The 22460-nt window shown below is 27.3% G+C and overlaps 1 protein-coding gene across 2 annotated transcripts; it reads left to right on the plus strand.

The window, feature by feature from the left end:
- The first annotated feature begins 657 nt into the window (after positions 1 to 657).
- On the plus strand, positions 658 to 22207 carry LOC100578246 (myosin-7B). 2 transcript variants are annotated; one of them, XM_003249372.4, is made up of 6 exons: positions 658 to 2497; positions 10554 to 10662; positions 19070 to 19402; positions 19679 to 19911; positions 20634 to 20948; positions 21297 to 22207. In XM_003249372.4, exons 1-6 carry the CDS (start codon positions 2211 to 2213, stop codon positions 21520 to 21522), a joined length of 1503 nt encoding a protein of 500 aa, XP_003249420.1. In that variant the 5' UTR covers positions 658 to 2210; the 3' UTR covers positions 21523 to 22207. The 2 variants fall into 2 exon arrangements, with proteins under 2 accessions (XP_003249420.1, XP_006559073.1); XM_006559010.3 differs by lacking the exon at positions 658 to 2497 and adding an exon at positions 9547 to 10089.
- The last annotated feature ends 253 nt before the right edge of the window (positions 22208 to 22460 follow it).

Below are 22460 nucleotides of genomic sequence, written 5' to 3' on the forward strand. Positions count from 1 at the left end.
TTATATCACCTATATATATATATATTTTTATTATATTTTTTTATATATATATCATATGAATATTTTATATATACTTTTATATTTTTATATTTATATAATATATAAAATTTCTGTCTGCAATATTAGATATGTAAAAATTATTTATTTACGAAATATTAATATTTTTATTGCTATTTGATTCTATTAAATTCAAAATATATTGAATTTTGAATATTCCATAATCATTAAATTAAATTAAATCATTTTTAATCAAGGTATATTAAATCTGAATTTTTGTGCAATCGGTATTTCAAAACGTAAAACATAAAATTCCCTAATATAAAAAAAATCTATGCTTAATAATGATTATATAAGCTGACTTTAGATCAAAGATAATAATAAGTCTATTATCTACCTAGTCTATGCCACTGTTCACTATGATCATAAAAAGATACGTTTATTTGTCATGTAACAGTTGTCAAGTTGTTCTAGGAAGAAATATAGGGAAGTTACATACATAATTTTGCTGAACATGAAAGTCGGTAAAACAAGATTAAAATTTTGGACATTGGTTAAAGTAATATTATAATTGTGTATTAATTAGTTAAAAAATATTGAACTCAATAAATAATCATATTGTTATATCTTTATATTTTTACTAAGTGATCTAATAATCTTATGTTTTGTTTTCATTATAGTGTAACATGCTATATTCTATTGAACAATGCGTGTATTTATTTCAAAAGCTAACCTACCTAATCATTGAAGTTATGTTGTACGCAAAGTTATAAAAAAATAAAGAAATTCGATTCATATTACAATTTAAAATATTATATTTATTTATTATACGTTATGCTGTGCTTATTTCAATGGCGTTAGAAGAACAACAAAAAGAAAGCAATAATTCCAAAAATGAAAATTATTTACCGGAAAGAAAGGGAGAAGGTTGAAGAATTTTACCTGTGACCCATTTGTATTAAAAGAATGTTTTATTCAATGTCAATATATATCTATTGCGAACGCGCAAGAGCGCAGGTACACGTATATCCTTTCTCGCATGCCCCTTCCTTGCGAAAGGACAAAGCGGCTTTAGTTCCCGTTACGGCAGACTTCGGTTGTGGCTCGTGAAAGAAAGGCGGAACATTCGGAAAAATGTCTGCGAAGAGTATACTAAAGGAATATATGAAATAAAATCGTGTGATCAGTGTCTTGTGTATTCTTATCATTCAAAGTGGACAATCTTAGCTACTGGTGTGAATCGCGTTCACCGCGCATGGTCTGTTGAGAAGAACCACCCTTCTTTTTCTAATTACTTTAATTACAAAGACGAGCCTATTTGGCGTGTGTATTCCGTGTCCAGTGTTCCTTGAGAAATATAAGTGCAACAGAATTCATCACAGAATTCAACGAAAATGGCGACTTGAATTTTATCAACAATTATACTCGTAAATTGCTTCGTGTGATAACCGATTGAATAAATTCTTTTTGCAATCATTAAAATATAAGTTCATCCACAATAAAGATACGTCCTGTTGATTTTGTTAATGATACTTTCCTAATGATGTTTTAACATTCTTAATTCATAAAAATATATTTAAATCGAAGACGATCGGGAAAAAAAAAGAGATAAAAAAAGTGATGAGTTCAGTAATGTGTATTATCGTGCGAATAACGAATAGTTCATGCGGAGGTCCGTTACCTTTGCTATTTCGTGCGACGTTAATGCGTTCTTATTCTCATCAAAAATTAAGAAAGCGTATACCAATAATTTAACGGTGATTTTAATTGAATGTTATTATTTGCCGCGACAATTATGCCATCCTGTTTGAAAAAAAAAAAGTATCGAAGAGAAATCGTGCGCTAAGAAATATCAAGTGATGAACTAGAACGAGGAAGGAGACGATAGGAATTCTGGTTCGTTGCAAAAGAAGAAGGAATCGGAAGACGTGCTCGTGGAAGTGGAAAAGGAGCGCGAAGGAGTGCGACGAGCTGGTGAAAGAAGAGCGAAAGAGAGAAAATATCTCGGAGATGAAAATCGGTGGATCAGTGATTCTCTAGGGAGTCGAATAAGAGGTAGTAAGAGGAGAGCCAGCCCGAATGGGAGTAGCAAAGACTAGATCGTGGTCGGTTCCTTTGGGTTGTCGAGGTCGTGGCAACGAGGACGAAGGAAAAGAGGACGGCCGTCTAACCGGGTCGTGGAAAAATCGAGTATACAGTGATTCGGTGGAACGATGACAACGACAACTGGAAGATACGGTGCTATGGAAATGAGACATTCGAGAAGCGAGGATCTGCTCGGTGTGATCTCTGGCTCGCGATCCCCGAGTCCTAACGTGCCTCTGCCTAGTACCGCTTCCGAGGATGACCTTATCGCGGCCAGCGCCCTCCATGAGGCCACTGACACCACCATAAAACCAACGTGTCCCTTGTTGTCCTCGAGACCGGCCGGTTTTCCAGCGGATCGCATCGATCCTGAGGATTCTATCCGAGATATTGTCACCGAAAATGATCTCTACAGGTTCGTGTGAAATTTTCCTTTCTTGAAATATTTAACGTACTATTATTTTTTTATTTTACGTATATAATCTTTAAGCTTATGTTTATCGTATAGCTATTGACATTTTATCTTTTCTTGGAACAAAAATCTTTTAATCCGATTACTTTAATCAAAAGATTATTTTTATTACGAGAAAATTTTTTTTAAGTATATATATGATAAAAAAATTTAAAAACAAAGAAATTGATAACAACGAATAGAATAAAAATACATTATTTCTTGATAATTTATAATTTGTAATCGAATACTTTTTATTATCATATTTTAAAAAGATTAAAAAACTAATTGAATTCTACATTTTGCATGTGTGTTTTTTTTTTAAAATTTTATAAATTTTATCATTAGAGATTCTCATCTCACTAGATTAATCATATACATGTATAATATACTGTAAAATTATCAAGAGATAAAGCAAAAGAGAATTTACAAGATTAAAATCTGTAAATGTTTCTATCTCTTTTTCGATTAATTTCACAGATATTATCATTAAGTATCTCTATATATAATTCATACGTAATACGTTCTTCGAATTTATACAATTATCAATTCAAGTCACATGGATTTGATCTGATTCTAATAATTTAATAAATATAAAAAAAATTTTAAAAGATTGAACTCCTATTAGAAAAATTTCGACGAATTTATCATCGTTTGAATATTTCGTTAGAGCACACGAGCTCTGTACGGTGCAAAAAAAATAGGAAAAAAGAATCCGGTTTCCGGTTCGGTCGTCGCGCGTGTATAGCTCGATTTAAGTGACGAGTTGAATCATTGACGAACTATTCTAGTTGATTTAGTAGACGTGCACGTGCGACGCGTATAGATACACAATCACGTTTGAAAACGGAGAGCAAGGAGCGTTTCATTTTTTAATGAAGAAGGAGCGGCTTCCGCCCGTAAGGGCTCGTTCTCAATGAAAATAGTTTTGAAGAAAACTGGCAGAAGCCAGCAGGCGTCCACTTAAAACGATTTAATCGATGCAATTAATCAGCTCTCCTCGGTTTCAACAACTTCGGTAATTTTGTCGGTTTAATTAGAAATAACCACGCTGTTATTTATAAAACAATTAATTTTTCGAACACGAAACGGAAATTGGAATTCTTTTTTTCTTTCTTATCGCTCGAAAGAAATTTATTTGTTCGAGAGATGACTGGAAACAGATATAGAATATATATTTCATGTGTAATGCATGTTGAACGGTAAAAATACGAATCGCGAATGGGTTAAATATAACTTTCATTTTTGGCAACGCGATGCTCCATGTTAAACTCCGATCATAGTCGCCGTTATTCAAATGCTTTATGCGAAAGCATTGCCATCTACATTTTACAGACATTCTACAAGTTAGAATGAATTAAAAATTATTTTAGCAATATTACTATCAAAATTTTAAATCTGTCGATATTTAATCTAACTTGTTAATAATTAATAATTAACTTAATTATCCAAATAATTTATAAACTAATTAAAATGTAGATTATAGAAATAATTTTTCTTGATCTGAATCTATTTAATTTTAGCGTTAAATTTTTTAAAACGAAGAAAAGTAAAGATAAAGAGAAATAAGACAAAGATATATATCAAATAATAATATACTATTGTTATCGATTATCAGACTAGATCGATAAGATTAATTTTAATCGATAAAATCAAAGTGTCGATTATATTATATAAGATTTAATTATTAAGTAAAAATTAGTTCCATTGTTCCACATGATAACGTAGATTTTTTAAAACAAAATTTTATCAACGTAAAAATTTTTCATCGAGAGTATCTATTTTTAACCTACAAACGAATGTCGCGAAAAATTTCCAATAATCGGTTTTCGTCGGATACAGATGAAAGGTTATCCGTTGAGCGGGAAATTTGAACGAAAGTGTACGCGACCTAATTCCCCACTTATTTATTTCGCGACGACAATGGTTTTCGTCCAGTCTAAAATAGGTATAATCCGGTGCAATGCTCGGTAGCCATCGAATCAGAATCGAAGTCGACAATCAACGTGTTCCTCGATGCGCGACCATTGACTCGTGCCCGGCATCGAGCGCCGTCGGCTCTCCAGCGATTGTGCACAAAAGAACAGAGCTAAAGATAGCAATATTTGAGAGTAGCTTCTCTGCCTCGCCCGGTAACAATTTTTCGCTTTCCATCCATTATTATCCACCGTTCATCTCAATCGATATTTAAAATACAAAAACAGGATTCTGCAAGTCAATAGTAAGTAAGGTTATGTTAGGTTAGGTAATTGTACAGAATTCTTTGAAAAGAATATTTTTAGAAGAAATAAGAGAACAGAAATTATATATTTATATTTAGGTTACTTCTCATTTGTAATTATTTATCATGAGAAAGAATTAATTTATGCACTGTATCTAATTCAATATTTTAATGTTGCATCCTTTGGTTAGACACCCATATTAAAATAATTTCCAGTTATTTTTCTTCGTTCCAGAAAACGCACGATGATGTGTTTCGACGATGATGACATGCTGGAAATAATTTATGTCCTCAAGAATTTTATACGGCATATATTTCCAACTTGAACGCATTTATTATATGACATTTCTATGTTAATAATATATTGTAATATAGCATTGATTGATATAATAGGTTAATTATTTACTATAAATTTTTATACATTATTAATTATCTAGTAATAATTATATATTTTTTAGAACAGAAATTAATAATCTATATATTTTTTCTTGTATTTTTTTTTTAATTATATAGCAAAATTTAGATTATATTATAAAATTGTCTAGAATTTATTGGTTGATCATATTATACATAGAATTTAATCTTCTTTCAAACAAAGAACTTTCCATTTCTAATATTCATAAGAAATTTTTCAAATTATTATTCTATATGTATATATATATATTACAGCTAAGTGAATCCTGTACAAGTTAATCTAATAATCTATTCCAACATTGAAATATGTCAGGAATACTAGATGTATTATAAAATTGCGACAAAATATTGAATGTTACCTGATCCATGAATCTAACTTTGATACTTAGAATGAAAGAAGTGTCGTATGATCTTTATTTAGATTTCTGAAATATTTGATGACGTTTATTTCATATATACAACTCGTTTTAGTAGTATCTATTGACTTCTACTTACTGAAAAAAAAAAAAAAATAAAGTTAATGAAATTCTTTGCAATTTTTTTTTTTATTTCTGAGAAAAATACACATGGAATGTTAATATTAATTATTTTTATTTTATTCTTATAGAAATATATAGATGTAATTACATATAATTACTTAAATTGTTGTAAGAAAAACACGTATATCATGAAAATGTATGATATTCCATTTAGAGGAACGAGACTAACTATGAAGTCTTGGCGAGTAATGATCGGAAAATAATTCCGCTTCGCTATTATATTTCTCTCGTTGAACCGAGCAACGTTATAACATCTACTATTCGAGATATCCGGTCAAAATACGGAAAATTATTTGTATAATAACACGCAGAATGAATCAATATTGAAAAATAAGGGCTGATTCTAAAAAATAAATAAAGATAGAATAAAATTTTTTTTTATTTGAAATTTTATCATGTAAATCAAGTTCGAAAAATTTTTAAATATAAATGAAATTAATTAATATAAATAAATTGTCGATAGAAAGTAATTCTGCACGTGAGAATAAGAAGAAAAAAATATATAAAATAAATTTCTTTTATTTTAGAAATTAGTTTTCTAGAAATAATTGAATTTGAAAATTTACCAATTATATGGTAAAATACAATGTGATTATACTTTGGGTAAAACCCAAAAATCCTTTATGCTAACAATCCATAATATTCTTTCTTTCCATTCACACATAATAGAGCTAGAGAAAATGCGTTGAAGAAAAGGACATAATATAAAGACAACATCTGCATTTTTACAAACTCGATTTCTTCATTCTTTAAATTTCAGGAAAATAGATTTAAGATATTATTTTATTCCATATTTTTTTTATCAAAGTAATTATCAATTCAATAATTTATTCGTATCCAAATTAATCAATCTCGTTTGAAAATTTTCCAAAATCTCGAATAAATTTTATTTCATATTTTCTTTTAAACTTATTTTTTCACATAGAATCAAGTTTTGCCATATATGTTCTGATTCACCTTATATAGATTTATTAACTAATTAAATAAATATATGTTTCAAATAGACAAATAATTTTCACAATATTATTCTAGAGATCTAATCTGTGTGAAAAGCTATTTTTTTATTTTTTAAGACGCATTAAGATTTGATATCGCAATCTATTTTTTTTTTTTTAAATTAAAAAAAAATTGCTTAAGAATAAATCTTATAATAATTGAAAACATGAAATGATTTTGCAATCGATATCAATTCTATCCTATTATCAATGTTTTTTCAACGTAGTTCAGTAATTTAGATTAGATTTTATTCTTTGTTCTTGTTTAATTTTATAAAAAGATAACTTGGAAACCATATGTTTCAGATTTATTTATTTTTTAAAAATCTGAAAATTAGATTCATCGCATTAAAAATATAATGATAAAAAATTTAAAAAAAAAAAGAAAAATAAATTTTACTCTGAGCTTACTGATAATAGATTAATAGATTTGTCGATAAAGTAACCTCATATTTTATAATTAAATATTATAAAATATTTATAATAAAACCGAAATATAACGTTTCTAAAATTCTGATACAATTATAAAAGAAATGATTCATGATTTAAAAAATAATTAGTTAATATAAGATAATTTTATAATTTTAATAAAATTTTTTTTACAGTTTGAAACTCTATTTTATTACAATAAATTATCAAAAAATTTCTTCCCATTTATATTCATTTTTATATACTTAAAGGCAAAATATGTAAAAATTTCATTATTTGATTTTTTAGATTCTTAATTCTGGATTTAAAACACGCATTTAACATATAAAAAAAAAAAAATGTCTTTCAAATAACAACCGAAAACAAAGGGGAATAGAAACGTGTGTTCACTTTCCTTCGCGTATATATCATGTTCGATCTCTCGGAGAAAAAAGTGCGCATAGATCGAAACAGGAAAAGAAACTAACGCACCCTTTTGCGGTTACCGCGCCATCTTTGGACGCGTCGATATTCAACATCGTTGAGCCCTTTCACTAGAATACTCGAGATAGAAAGCCGTCTGAAAACCGTCATTGTACGAACGGTACGAATCGTTGCTTACGATAAATGCCAGCCTAAATTCGTATACCAATTTCTCTCTACCGATGAACGATTCGATTTATGAACGAACGAACGAACGAACTGTGATGTGTGAATATTTATCGATCCGAGTTCCGTGCTACTTTATCTACAGAGACGTTAAACAGCGAATGTAGTCCGTGAACAATACGCACAATTTCCAATTTCGGTAGACCTTGACAAAACAATGTGCCGATAATATCGCATGAATATATTCCAAGGTTTTTTTCGTATTTCGTATTCTTCTACGGACCGTGTGTGTTAATAAGTTATCGTACTATAAATTACGAATAAGTTAAATTTACGATTGTACGATAATAATAAAATATAATTGAAGTATAGAAATTACGAAGATTGTGAAAATTTTAAATTGAAGTATGGAATTATATTGATCGATGGAACGACATCTTGAAATATTCATATAGTATTTAATTCATTCAAGAATAACACATGATAGATAAATAATTTAATTTGACAATATATAAAGGGAATTTCTTTTTGAAAAATTTTATCTGATTTTTATATATCTTCAATTTAAATAGAATGCTAGAATTACTGTAAAAGTGTAGTCTGCTAATTATTCTGTAACTATGTGTAATTTTTATCACTGTACATAGAGATAAAAATTTGATATCTGGAATAACGCAAGAAATATTTCGTTTGTTTATTAACACACGATTATCACACATGATGTTATATTTAGATATAAAATCTTGAAATAAACTATATCGATTTTTATCGTTGTATCGAATCTGATTGTATTGAATTTAAATTTTGCTTTCTCTAAGTGTTCAATTTTAAATAATATATCTTATGAATATAATCATTTTATCGTTTCCTGATCATAGATAATGTATATAAATAGTTACTTTCTCTAAAAATCATTTCTAGTAATTATCGAATACTATAAACATATTATTTTATGATTTTAAGAAATTATAAGAAACGATGTCAATTTCAAATAAATAATAAATAAAAAATAATTTGTCATTTTACAATTCTCATGAAACGAATAGTAAGAAATTTGAACAATAAAAAATAAGAAATTGAAGTGAAATTTATATTAAAGTACAAAATACAATATTTTGTAATTGCTATACTAATTTAGGCCATAATTGAAAGTTATTCATTTTTATCTTCCTAGTACTAGAAGGATCTCTTTTAACATCTCTCTAAACTTTGATGTACAAAAAATATAACTCTTTATTTATTTTTTACTTTTCTTAATGAAAAAAATAATTTATTTATGCGACTTTTAATTAAAATAATGATACATATAGTTTGAATTATTTAATGATTGTAATATTTATTTTCATCTATTAATATTAGAATTATCAATTGTAATATATAAATTATTAAATATATAATACACTGAGTTTAAAAATTTACTTTTTATCTAAATAAAAATATAATATTAACATTGTCAAAAAACATTATGCTTATGCACCTTTAAAAATCAAAAATCTGAAATTAGTTAATTTTAATTGATTTGATAATTCTAGTATTAAATAGTATTAATAAAATAAATTATATTTGATCTTATTTTAATAAGAAATATCACAAAGATATTTTGATAAAAATTTTATTAAAGAAAAGATCTCTATTCAATTTTTATTCAATTTTAAAAGAGCAAAATTTCTTAACATCTATTTTACTTAATTCTTTTATATATTAGAAGGTATTGTATTATACTATTATGTCGATATTTTTAATCAAGTATAGATTATTGACAATTAGATCGTCTCCTTAAATATTAATTTACATATTGCGCGAACAATGTTGCGCGAGTATTCGATGATTCAGAATCGGCTTTCCAATCGATCCAAGAGAAACAACGCAAGCCTCGGGAAGATGGAAAAGAGTAGGAGAGTAGAAACTCGGTGAATCGTATCGCGTTCATCCTTCGAAGCCCGTCTAGAATTACATCGAGATAAGTTTCGCACGATAGAGGAGATACTGTCCAAAAGCGTGACGGGCTGTTGAAGAACACAGACGGCTGTTTAACTGATGAACAAACCCGGAAGAACGTTCGAAGATCGTTGTTGGATCCCAAAGTAGGCGCAGAACGCGTCTATCGAGGAATCGTGAAAGCGAAAGTCTCGAAGAGAATGCACGATGCGGTGTAACGGTGACGCGAGTGTCAGTGAGTGAACCCAGTCGAAGAGAAAAAGAGCCGGAGAGAGGAAGTTTTGGTGCAAAGCAAAACGGATTTATAGGGAATTATAAGGAAGAAGAAGAGAGAGAGAGAGAGGAAAAGGGAAAGAGAAATCGATCGAAGTGTCTCGAAAGAATTCGTAGCAGTCACCGGGCCCGGCAGTTAGGACGCATCATGACGGAAAGGTCGTTTCCTACCTTCTCGACGTTATGTTGTCGCGAATATCGTTCGTTAACTCAGTCTCGCGTGGGACTCGAGCGAATTTCCGGTTTCCAAACGGCAAATCTCTAACGGGAGATCGCGTTGATGGAGAATCCGGCTCAAATTGATAGAAAAATGAGATTGTCTAGTGATAAAAACACGAGATAAGGGGGGATTGTCTCAGGAATTGCATCTGTGAATTATCTCTAAGATTCGAATCTTTCCTCGCGAGTATAATATACGAGTATAACAATATTTCGGATTGCTCGATCGCGTGAAAAATCTTTAGCGGAATTTAGAAATAAATGATATTGCGAAAAGATGTCTTATTATTATAAGTTTATTATTTTTATTATTATTTTTTCTCAGGATTTCTTCGTTTTTAAACTTTCAATTATTCTATTATTGTTTATGGAAAATAATGCACAATGTTACTTTCCATTTTCAGATTTGTCTTGTTCAAGCGCCATTATGATAAATACGTCGCTCTGGCAACTAAATACGAGGAGGCTAAAGGTGTCGCTTATTACTTGGAAGAACGTTACCATGAAGTGAAGGTATGTACGTAGTGTTAATGTATTCCTGGGATATACTTGGAATCACGAGAGCAAAATAAACACAAAAGTTTATTGGTATACAAAATTGAGTAGTAATTTACTTATATAAGTAACTTTTATTTATTTTAGTATCAATTTTCCAAAAATATCCTATGAATATATTATCATTTTTTATATCTATGCAATATGTGTTAAAAATAAATAAACTCAATTCGATTTGCACTTAATTCCACTTTCTATCAATTATGAAATAAAATATAATGGAATATAGTATTTAATACAGGATTTCGGATTCATCGAAATTATGAATTCGGTGTTAATATTATAATGATTAACTACTTTTAAGCATTTTCATTAAAAATTTTTTTCGTGATATTGAATATTTGAAAAGTAAAAAGATATCAATCGAGATTGAATTATATTACAGATATATTGAATATTAATAGATTATATAAACTGTAATATGGCGCTAGTGTCGCCTTGTTAAATTTTCAAAGCCAATAATCCTTTATTCACATAACCTAATATACATGGATTCAAATTCTATATTTAAAATTCAAAATGCATAATTACTGTCAAAAAAGAATAAAAATTAATCAAGTTTTGATTAAATATATATTTATAAATTAATAAATACAATTTTATTTTTGATAGCCTTGTTAATTTTCAAAGACAATAATCCTTTATTCACATAATATACATGGATTCAAAATGCACAGTTGTTGTCAAAAAAAAATACAATTATTAATCAAGTTTTGATCAAATATATATTTATAAATTAATAAATACAATTTTATTTTTGATAGCCTTGTTAAAGATAAAAAGACAATAATCCTTTATTCACATAACCTAATATACATGGATTCAAAATGCACAGTTGTTGTCAAAAAAGAATACAATTATTAATCAAGTTTTTATCAAATACAATTTTATTTTTGATAGCCTTGTTAAATTTTCAAAGACAATAATCCTTTATTCACATAACCTAATATATGGATTCAAATTCTATATTTAAAATTCAAAATGCATAATTACTGTCAAAAAAGAATAAAAATTAATCAAGTTTTGATTAAATATATATTTATAAATTAATAAATACAATTTTATTTTTGATAGCCTTGTTAATTTTCAAAGACAATAATCCTTTATTCACATAATATACATGGATTCAAAATGCACAGTTGTTGTCAAAAAAAAATACAATTATTAATCAAGTTTTGATTAAATATATATTTATAAATTAATAAATACAATTTTATTTTTGATAGCCTTGTTAAATTTTCAAAGACAATAATCTTTTATTCACATAACCTAATATAGATTCAAATTCTATATTTAAAATTCAAAATGCATAGTTGTTGTCAAAAAAGAATATAATTATTAATCAAGTTTTTATCAAATATATATTTATAAATTAATAAATACAATTTTATTTTCGATAGAGATAAAATGAAAGATAATTTATCATCTTGATTCAATTTATTATAGAAACTCGCTCATTTTCAAATTAAACGTACTTTAAACATATATAATCATCGAGTTTGATCAAACGTGACGAAGAAAATCTGCGAATCGTTTTCCCTATCATGTAAAGAAAGCGTGCAGCGTAATTTACGTCAGCGTTTCGTAAACTCGAATCGAGATTATCGGTCGGATTACCGGAATGTAGAAAAGTCAGCAACATGTCTGTAATTTTATAATTCGGATCTCGATGGGAAAAAAAAAACAAGAAATATCTTTCCACGGTTATTATATTATACACGGTTATATAATATTTTTAGTTATTATATAATTATAATTAGGATTGATATGAAATTGCAAATGAATTTTTTGAAAGTTTCCCAAATACAACAGATAAAACGCATAGTATAATTTTTGAGTAAGAGGCTGCGTAACAACGCAATTAAAATCGTCGAGATGGATAAACAAAGATCCATCCAACTCCTTCCGCGATCTTGTTAGTCCGCTTGATGGTATCTGGGCCCTGGGGAGCCGGTGCCGCGAGTGAAATCAACTTGCTCTCGCCTCTCGTTTGCAATATTATCCGTAAAAATGTGCGAGAGAAAACGTACTCTTTCCACGGGTTATTCATTATCTAAAAGAAATGTGTATCGATAAGATTGCCACTCCCATTGTAAACTGGAGGAGAAACTTTTCGAACAAAAGAGGATTTCTATTTCTCTTGAAAGAGACACGCGTTTTCGTTAAATTTAAACAAATTTTTTTTTCTTTTTACCGATTTATTTATACATCGTGACCAGTATTTTGACGAAAATTTTCATAAAAAAATTTTTTTAAAATTAACCAAATTATATATTAATCGATATAAATTATTAATATAAATATTATGTATATTTATACATGGAATATTAGTTGAAATTGAAATTTTTAATAATGTAATATTAAAAAAAAATCGATTTTAAAGATATTTTTTGTGAAATTCGGAAATTTGATGTACATACAAAAGAGGATTTTTGTAAGTTTTGATATAATATAATTTAAATAATATTCCATTCTTCTTCAAATCGACTAACTATAATCATGTCAACATGATAATGCACGTATGTTTGCATTGCACAAAAATTTATTTATTAAATTCGTATAGCTTTGATATCTAAAAATTTAAAAAATAATTTTTCAAGCTAAAATATGAAAATCAAGTTCAAAGCTTCGTTTTGTAATTATTGACAATTGAAAACATTTTTTTATTCTTTATTCTTATTCTAGTTTGATTTCTTCAAATATCTATAACCAAATATCTTATAATATAAGTTATATTATAAGTTTGGCAGGATTTCTATTTCTCTTGAAAGAGACACGCGTTTTCGTTAAATTTAAACAAATTTTTTTTTCTTTTTACCGATTTATTTATACATCGTGACCAGTATTTTGACGAAAATTTTCATAAAAAAATTTTTTTAAAATTAACCAAATTATATATTAATCGATATAAATTATTAATATAAATATTATGTATATTTATACATGGAATATTAGTTGAAATTGAAATTTTTAATAATGTAATATTAAAAAAAAATCGATTTTAAAGATATTTTTTGTGAAATTCGGAAATTTGATGTACATACAAAAGAGGATTTTTGTAAGTTTTGATATAATATAATTTAAATAATATTCCATTCTTCTTCAAATCGACTAACTATAATCATGTCAACATGATAATGCACGTATGTTTGCATTGCACAAAAATTTATTTATTAAATTCGTATAGCTTTGATATCTAAAAATTTAAAAAATAATTTTTCAAGCTAAAATATGAAAATCAAGTTCAAAGCTTCGTTTTGTAATTATTGACAATTGAAAACATTTTTTTATTCTTTATTCTTATTCTAGTTTGATTTCTTCAAATATCTATAACCAAATATCTTATAATATAAGTTATATTATAAGTTTGGCAGGATTTCTATTTCTCTTGAAAGAGACACGCGTTTTCGTTAAATTTAAACAAATTTTTTTTTTCTTTTTATCGATTTATTTATACATCGTGACAAGTATTTTGACGAAAATTTTTATAAAAAAATTTTTAAAATTAACCAAATTATATATTAATCGATATAGATTATTAATATAAATATTATGTATATTTATGCCTGGAATATTAATTGAAATTGAAATTTTTAATAATGTAATGTTAAAAAAAAATCGATTTTAAAGATATTTTTTGTGAAATTCGGAAATTTGATGTACATACAAAAGAGGATTTTTGTAAGTTTTGATATAATATAATTTAAATAATATTCCATTCTTCTTCAAATCGACTAACTATAATCATGTCAACATGATAATGCACGTATGTTTGCATTGCACAAAAATTTATTTATTAAATTCGTATAGCTTTGATATCTAAAAATTTAAAAAATAATTTTTCAAGCTAAAATATGAAAATCAAGTTCAAAGCTTCGTTTTGTAATTATTGACAATTGAAAACATTTTTTTATTCTTTATTCTTATTCTAGTTTGATTTCTTCAAATATCTATAACCAAATATCTTATAATATAAGTTATATTATAAGTTTGGCAGGATTTCTATTTCTCTTGAAAGAGACACGCGTTTTCGTTAAATTTAAACAAATTTTTTTTTTTCTTTTTATCGATTTATTTATACATCGTGACCAGTATTTTGACGAAAATTTTCATAAAAAAATTTTTAAAATTAACCAAATTATAATTAATATTAATCGATATAGATTATTAATATAAATATTATGTATATTTATACGTGGAATATTAGTTGAAATTGAAATTTTTAATAATGTAATATTAAAAAAAATCGATTTTAAAGATATTTTTTATGAAATTCGGAAATTTGATGTACATACAAAAGAGGATTTTTGTAAGTTTTGATATAATATAATTTAAATAATATTCCATTCTTCTTCAAATCGACTAACTATAATCATGTCAATATGATAATGCACGTATGTTTGCATTGCACAAAAATTTACTTATTAGATTCGTATAGCTTTGATATCTAAAAATTTAAAAAATAATTTTTCAAGTTAAAATATAAAAATCAAGTTCAAAGCTTCGTTTTGTAATTATTGACAATTAAAAACATTTTTTTATTCTTTATTCTTATTCTAGTTTCTTCAAATATTTATAACCAAATATTTCATAGTATAATATACATAATATACACATAATTTATAGTTGCATTGCAAGAAAGAAAAATTAATTTAATTTATCAAATAAATTAATAATTTTCTGAAAAAATTTTTAAAATTCATTCTTCGAATATCCGTTATATATATAATTGTCGCGTGAAATTTGTATAGACTTAACTGGCAGACATTTCTTTTTTTTCATTCTCGTATCACGTTCGAATATCGCTGAGAAAGAGGTTCTTATGTACGATAGTCATGAGTTAAAAATCGTATACAGTACTGCGTTTCATTGTATAATTCTTTACACGTTCTACAATTCTGTTGGAATAACCGATTCCATTCAAACATCATAACCGTAAACCTTGACAGGCAAAATTTCTCATGTCGAGTGGTCTGTTTAACGTTTCCTTGGCATCAACGTGCATTCCTCGGGAAAAAATTTGACATGGCCAGTTCCATTATCGAGACGTTATAACTTTCTCGTGGAAAACAATTGACAAAAAAAAAAAAGAAAGAAGGGCAAAGATAGGACATTCCATTTTTGTAAAACGTTTTTTTCTTCTCTTTTTATAGTACGTGTGGATTCGTCTCTCGATACAAATTGACATCCAATTAACCGTATTTTATACATATAATGGTGAGATACTTAACCGGTACGACAAGATTTAATTTGACTCTCAAGATTCGACCTAGTTCGAAGGAAACAAGCGGAATGTAGGCTTCGCTCAACTAAATATGTATATAACTGCAATTACATCGGTTTTAAAAGAAAAAAAAAAAAAGTTGAACAAGGAACAATGATCTTAACCAGTTGAATACAATGCTCGAATTTATTCCAATGAAAATCATGTCGGAGATTAACCTAAATTAATTCTAAGATTTGGATGGGATGTCTGAAAGGATAGAAAGATGTATTTGTTAAAATTTATTGGCTTAGATTTACAGTAATAACCTAAAATATCGATGCGCCAGAAGAATCCATAAAGCAGATAATAATTTTCAGAAATATTGCATTCTACTATGTTTGTTAAAATTTAAATTTTTATAAATGCCAATAAATTGATAAGATTTTATTTTTCAGAAAAATAAGTTCAAATATAATAAATCAGATGACTAGAGTTTATTTATTATTAAGATATTTGATAAAATGATTATTGAAAAAAGAATAGATATATTTCTTATCATATTTAGATAATTTTTATTTAAAAGAAAACTTTCATTGGCATTATTTTTAAAACGAATTTAATTTCATGAAATTATAGAAATTTAAATTTGTGTCTTGTACTTGGTCATAGTTCTACTATATTTTATCAAGTACACTTTCATTACATTTATTCACTATTTTAATAAATTTAGGATATTATTATATGAATTATAATATTAATTAGAACAATAGTGTAAATCATTGCCGTTTAAACGAATTATATTTTGTAATCACGAAAAATTTTGCTAATGAAAGAATAATTTTTAAATTGCCTGTAATTTCTTTGAATTGTAATTTTATTATGTATCGTCAAAAAATTAAAAATAAATTAATTATAAGAATATAAAGAAAAGAAAATTTGTAAAGTTTTCGAGAAAAGAGGTCTAGGAAAAAACGTAGGTGGTTAATAGTATAGCGGAGGTGTAAGCTGCAAGAAGGCCATATAGTTGGATTTCGCCCGTGGGCGTTGGTTTCCCCTTGGCCTTCCAATGGACGCGCGGCCACTTGTACGTCTGCTTATCCCACTGCACGCCGCCAAGAATTTACCGTGGTCATCGTACGGAGAAACAAAACCGCAGAAACAAAATCTAGCGGTCTCGAGAGAATGGTAAAAAGTCCAGGGGGGAAGAAGAAATGTTTTTACGTTTCGTTATTCTGCTTTTCCTTCTGCGGTCTCGCATCTCGTCTTTCAACAGTCCCCTCGAGCTGATCACTGACACTCTCTTTTTCCCTCTTGACTTTCTTTCTTCTCGCTCGGTTTTTCTTGTCTCTTTCCTCATTCCTACCCAGTTTTGTCGAAGGACGGAAAGAGCGCTTTTGAAACGACTTGTTCCAAATTATTTCTAGACTAGTTTAGATGGGATCAGATATATCGCAAGTAGATTTAAATATCAAGAAATTTTGTAAAGATTATTATTATTTTCTACGTTGGATAGATTCTGCATCCTTTTTTCCTTGTTACTTTTTTCTTACTTGGATACGAAGGTTCCTAACCTATAAATCAATCAAATGTCATTTTTAAATAATTCCAAACGAAAAAATTAAAATAAAATTATAGAAATTCTGTTTATTGTATAAAAATAAACATATTGAATAAGAATTCAATAGTATATTTTTAATTTCTGATAATTATATTTATAAGAAATTCAATTCGTATTCCAACATCGAAATATATATATCTATGACAAATGAATTATATTCTATGAATAATATTTGAACTTTATGAAAAATTATTATTAGATTTGAATTCAGACTTGTAATATACACATCGAACTTGATTCCGTCATTACTCATAATATAACGTTCATTAACCTCGTACTATCGAGAGTCTAGCTTGTCCATCTAACCTGACCTACAATCTGGCATCTAGTGCGGCACTAGATGCGATCAAGTCGCAGCGACATCATGAATCACATTATTCATCTTTGTTCAAATAGCGATTTTTTTCGATTGAATAAAAAGCATAAAATTGTAATATTTCGTGACAAATTAATATACAGATAAATAACGCAAAAGATCGATGATTAATAACAATCGATAATATAAAGATACATTTGAGAATACAATATATAGGGAACATGACAACTGAATAGATTTGCGAACGCCACATTACGAAGTCATTCTATAAATACTTTTCCTTAGTATTTAATGTATAGAGATTATTACGTCGTAAGATGTTGCTTAAATGATTCAAATTAATATTTATATAATTCTTAATCAATATTAATAAAAATTATAAAATTATAACACTTTAGCTACGATTTTATGATTTTTAATAACAGATTATTATGATTACCATTATTAAACAATTTTGATTAATAGCTTTATAATTTTAATATTTTTTTTTAATAATCAAAAGTATTCTACGATTTCAAAGAAATCTAAAAAATAAAAGTTAGAGTAAATCTATATATCTTTTTTGTAAAGTAAATGTAAATAAATGTATATTCATCGAAATTGTAAAATTTTGATTCGATAATATAATTGTATTGATGGTATTTGCATGCAACTGTCTGTAAATGCAACGGAAGCATCCAAAAGCAATGGCCATGAAATCAAATGCAGTACTGGAAATATTCTGTTCCATTCTCTTTTTTAATTAGGTCTATCTTCGTTAACGTTTCCTACAGATACATTTTAGATTGATAATCATTATCTTTGAAGCCGTTCGTTGATAATATCATCCAAAATTGTTCATTTTATTCGATTACAAACGTAAAGCAAGAAAAAAATGAAATTCAGCTTTGTAATGAATTTGAGAAATCTTGCCCAAACTAATGTTTTAATTCCCACATAATGAATCAGTCAATCAGATACAAGATTTATTTAGATCCAAAAGAAGAAATTATTACTTCAATTACCGAAAATGAATTTATCAATTAAATATCTATGGATTTTCAATTTTCAATAATAATTCTATATTTATTCAATAATAATTAACAAATTATTATTATTATCTAATAAATATAGATCTAACTAAAGCTCTATTTATCCGATGAAAGTTAATAAAATTATGTTACAAGTATAATTATAATAAAATTAATAAGGATTGTATGTGAATACGGGTTTAACTGGATTTTAGGCAGAGAGAGATAAATTGGAAGAAACCAGACGATCGTTGGAGAAGCGATTGGAGGGTTGCGAGGCGGAACTCCGAGGTAAAGAGGATGAACTATTTCTACAACTGGAACGTAGTCTTCGCCTGGAAGAAGAAGTAGAGAGAGCTAAGACAGAGCGGGACAATTGCATAGCTGCCAGAGATCGGTTGGAGAAGCAACGCGAGGTTACATTGCGACGTTTACAAATGCAACTAGCACAAAATGAGATCACGAGACAAACTCTTGAACGGGCTCGGCAGGATGTTGTCAGACAGGCCACTGTTATTCGTGCCGAACGAGATGCTCTTGAAAGAGAGGTGATAATAATTTGATAAACAAATATATATATTGCTCTCCTTGATTAAAATGTATTATTTAATATTTCAAAAAAAAAAAACTTATAAATTTTTAAGCTATAATAACAAGTAAAATAGCCTTTTAACTTTGTTTAAAAGATAAGCTTTAAATATAGTTTAAATGTATCTTAAAAAATGAAAAAAATGATAGATAGATAGAATTAAAGAGAGCAAAGTATAAGTTTAAATAAATATGATCAATAATATTACTTATACATTATAATCTTGTATTTGTAGAATGAAGTTTTGAAAGAAAAATTGCGCATAGAACAAGGAGAATTGGGAGAGGAAATACGTAGACGAGACGAAGGTGTTGCAGCATTGACTCGAGAAACTATGACATTGAGACATGCAGCGAGACATCTTCGTGCAGCAACAATACATGCCACATCTTGCCGCCGCCGTCGACGGTGCTCTGTCTGTTTGTATGCGAGACGCACTTTTGCCGAGGTCGATGATTATCGCGACGAGTAAGTAAATCATAGAAGAAATGTATTAATTTCTAACACACTGTGTATACGTATTATATACTATAGTTTTAATATGTGAAATCTATAAAAAAAAAAGATATAACATATATATACATATATATATATATATATATATACATATAACACATATATAAGATATACATATATGTGTATTTCTTGTTATGTATAATCTTGTTTTTGTGTTACATACAAGTAAGTATTTTATATTATAATTATTTTACATGTAGATTTTGATATTACATGTAGATAAAATATTCTAATTAAGAAATGACAAGGATATATTTAATATGCAAACTTATGCTTTTAAAGTAAATTTTAAAATTTTTTATTTTAAAATTATACTTTTACTACAATGAAGAACGAATTTGTTGTAATTTAAAAATAAATAGAATGAATGAATATCATAGAGAATACATAACCTATATAGGAGAATAATATAGTTAGAAATGATTTATCTATTATAAATAAATAGAATATATTGATTTTATATATTAAATCCATTCTTAATGAATATCATAGAGAATACATAACCTATATAGGAGAATAATATAGTTAGAAATGATTTATCTATTATAAATAAATAGAATATATTGATTTTATCTATTAAATCCATTCTTAATGAATATCATAGAGAATACATAATCTATATAGGAGAATAATATAGTTAGAAATGATTTATCTATTATTTGCAAAAATTTCAGTGGAAATCTTTTCAAGTGCCTTCAAGCGCCGCTACAGGATCTACGTACCTGGTTAAGACCCAGCACGTCTGCAACAACAACATCGCGTGGACAGAGGACTATTTCAGTGTTAGCCGATCAAGAAATAGGTTTCATTGACGATTCCAGTGTTGATAGCAGCGCCGGTGGAAGTAATGGCAGTAACAGCAGTACAACTAGTAGTAATAGTGCATCTGATGACGAAGCATATCCGAGTACTCCTGTTGCTGAAATATCGCTTTCATCGGCTAATTCAAGCGTTCCAGCTACGGCTAGAGCCTTTTCATCCGATTCAGGGTTAGTTTTATCTTTATAAAGTTTATAATAACTTTCTAATAATCCAAAATATAAAATATTATTTAAATTATTAATAATCTAAAAAATATTAAATATTATAGAATTTAAATGATTCGCATATGACCTGCATATATTTATATAAAACTTGTATTTGTATCTGTTTATTTATATCTATATTGATCATTACTACTCAATCATTTTAACTGGGATATTAAAACAAACATTATTAAAAGACGTTCATAAATTTGATAATTACATTAATAAAAATTACAATTATTGGGAGATGATATTTAATCAATAAAGTAAATTAACAGAATATTGTTTATAATAAATTTATATGTTTTCTAGGTTTTCTTCGGAAATCGGAGATCGAAGATCACGATGTTATGAAAATGGCGGTAGTAGCACCAGCAGTAGTAGCGGAAAAAGCAGAAAGATTAGCGAATCGCTTAGTTGCAGTGAACCGGATGAACAAAGTACAACAGCGCTTACTCGGTCAAGATGGACCTCCTCGTTTCGTAAATTACTTGGACGGAAACCGAAGACCAAGTCCACATCCGATCGCTCCTCATGAAGAGACTAAGACTGAGAAAAGCACAGTCATTGTGTTCGAAACACATAGTGCAAAATCATAAAATTTAGTGCTCCCGCCCTTTTTCGGTTGCGTCGTTGATTTATCGATATTATTCGCTTGATCGGTAAAACATTCCAAATAAATCCTTTTAAGAATTAAAAGAAACAATTCGATACTGCCCGAATATTGATAATAATGTAATCCTTTTTTCATTTTTCATTCTTCATATTAATAATATGGAATTAAAAACGCGTTAATCACAATCACAATCATAGATATCGAATTGTATCATTTATCCTCGCAAATTGATCACTACGATCATTTTATTAATAGTTTACTTTTTCATATTTAATATGAAATATTTTGGCTAATGTCTCGATTGTTAATATTCGCGACATTATGTAGGAATTGAAATTATGTAGAAATAAATTATTAATGATTAATCGATTTATTGTTAATTAAAAAGGAGACTGTGTTAGTGATTAAATTGGACATAAGAAATTTATAGATACCTTATTTCTAATTGGATAATGAATGATGTTATTATTTATAATGTATTTTATTGTCCTTATATTGTTATTGTTAAAATGATTATTATTCTACTAGCCAAAGAAATATAAATATATATAGAATATCCTGCCAATTTTTCCTGTCAAACTATAATAACATGTTATATAAGCAAAAATAAGAAAAAAATGTTAATATATACATGTTATATACAAACATTTAGTATATTAACTTATAAAAGTTGTAATAAAAATATGATATAAATATAGTAAATAATACGAATTTGTTCTTTCTTCTAAATAAGATGAAAATAATATTATTGATATTTATTTAATTTAATTACGAATATATTTATATAAATACTAATTCTAATTTTTTAATTCAATCTTTAACTTTAAACTTATAGATATCGAATAAATATTGATAATTAT

Source organism: Apis mellifera, linkage group LG11, assembly GCF_003254395.2.
Source record: "Apis mellifera strain DH4 linkage group LG11, Amel_HAv3.1, whole genome shotgun sequence".
NCBI classification, from domain to species: domain Eukaryota; kingdom Metazoa; phylum Arthropoda; class Insecta; order Hymenoptera; family Apidae; genus Apis; species Apis mellifera.

Coding starts and splice junctions, on each gene's coding strand:
- LOC100578246 (XM_003249372.4), top strand. CDS start 2,211: ATGACAACGACAACTGGAAGATACGGTGCTATGGAAATGAGACATTCG. Junction 10,663..19,069: donor AACGTTACCATGAAGTGAAG/GTATGTACGTAG, acceptor ACTGGATTTTAG/GCAGAGAGAGATAAATTGGA. Junction 20,949..21,296: donor GCCTTTTCATCCGATTCAGG/GTTAGTTTTATC, acceptor TATGTTTTCTAG/GTTTTCTTCGGAAATCGGAG.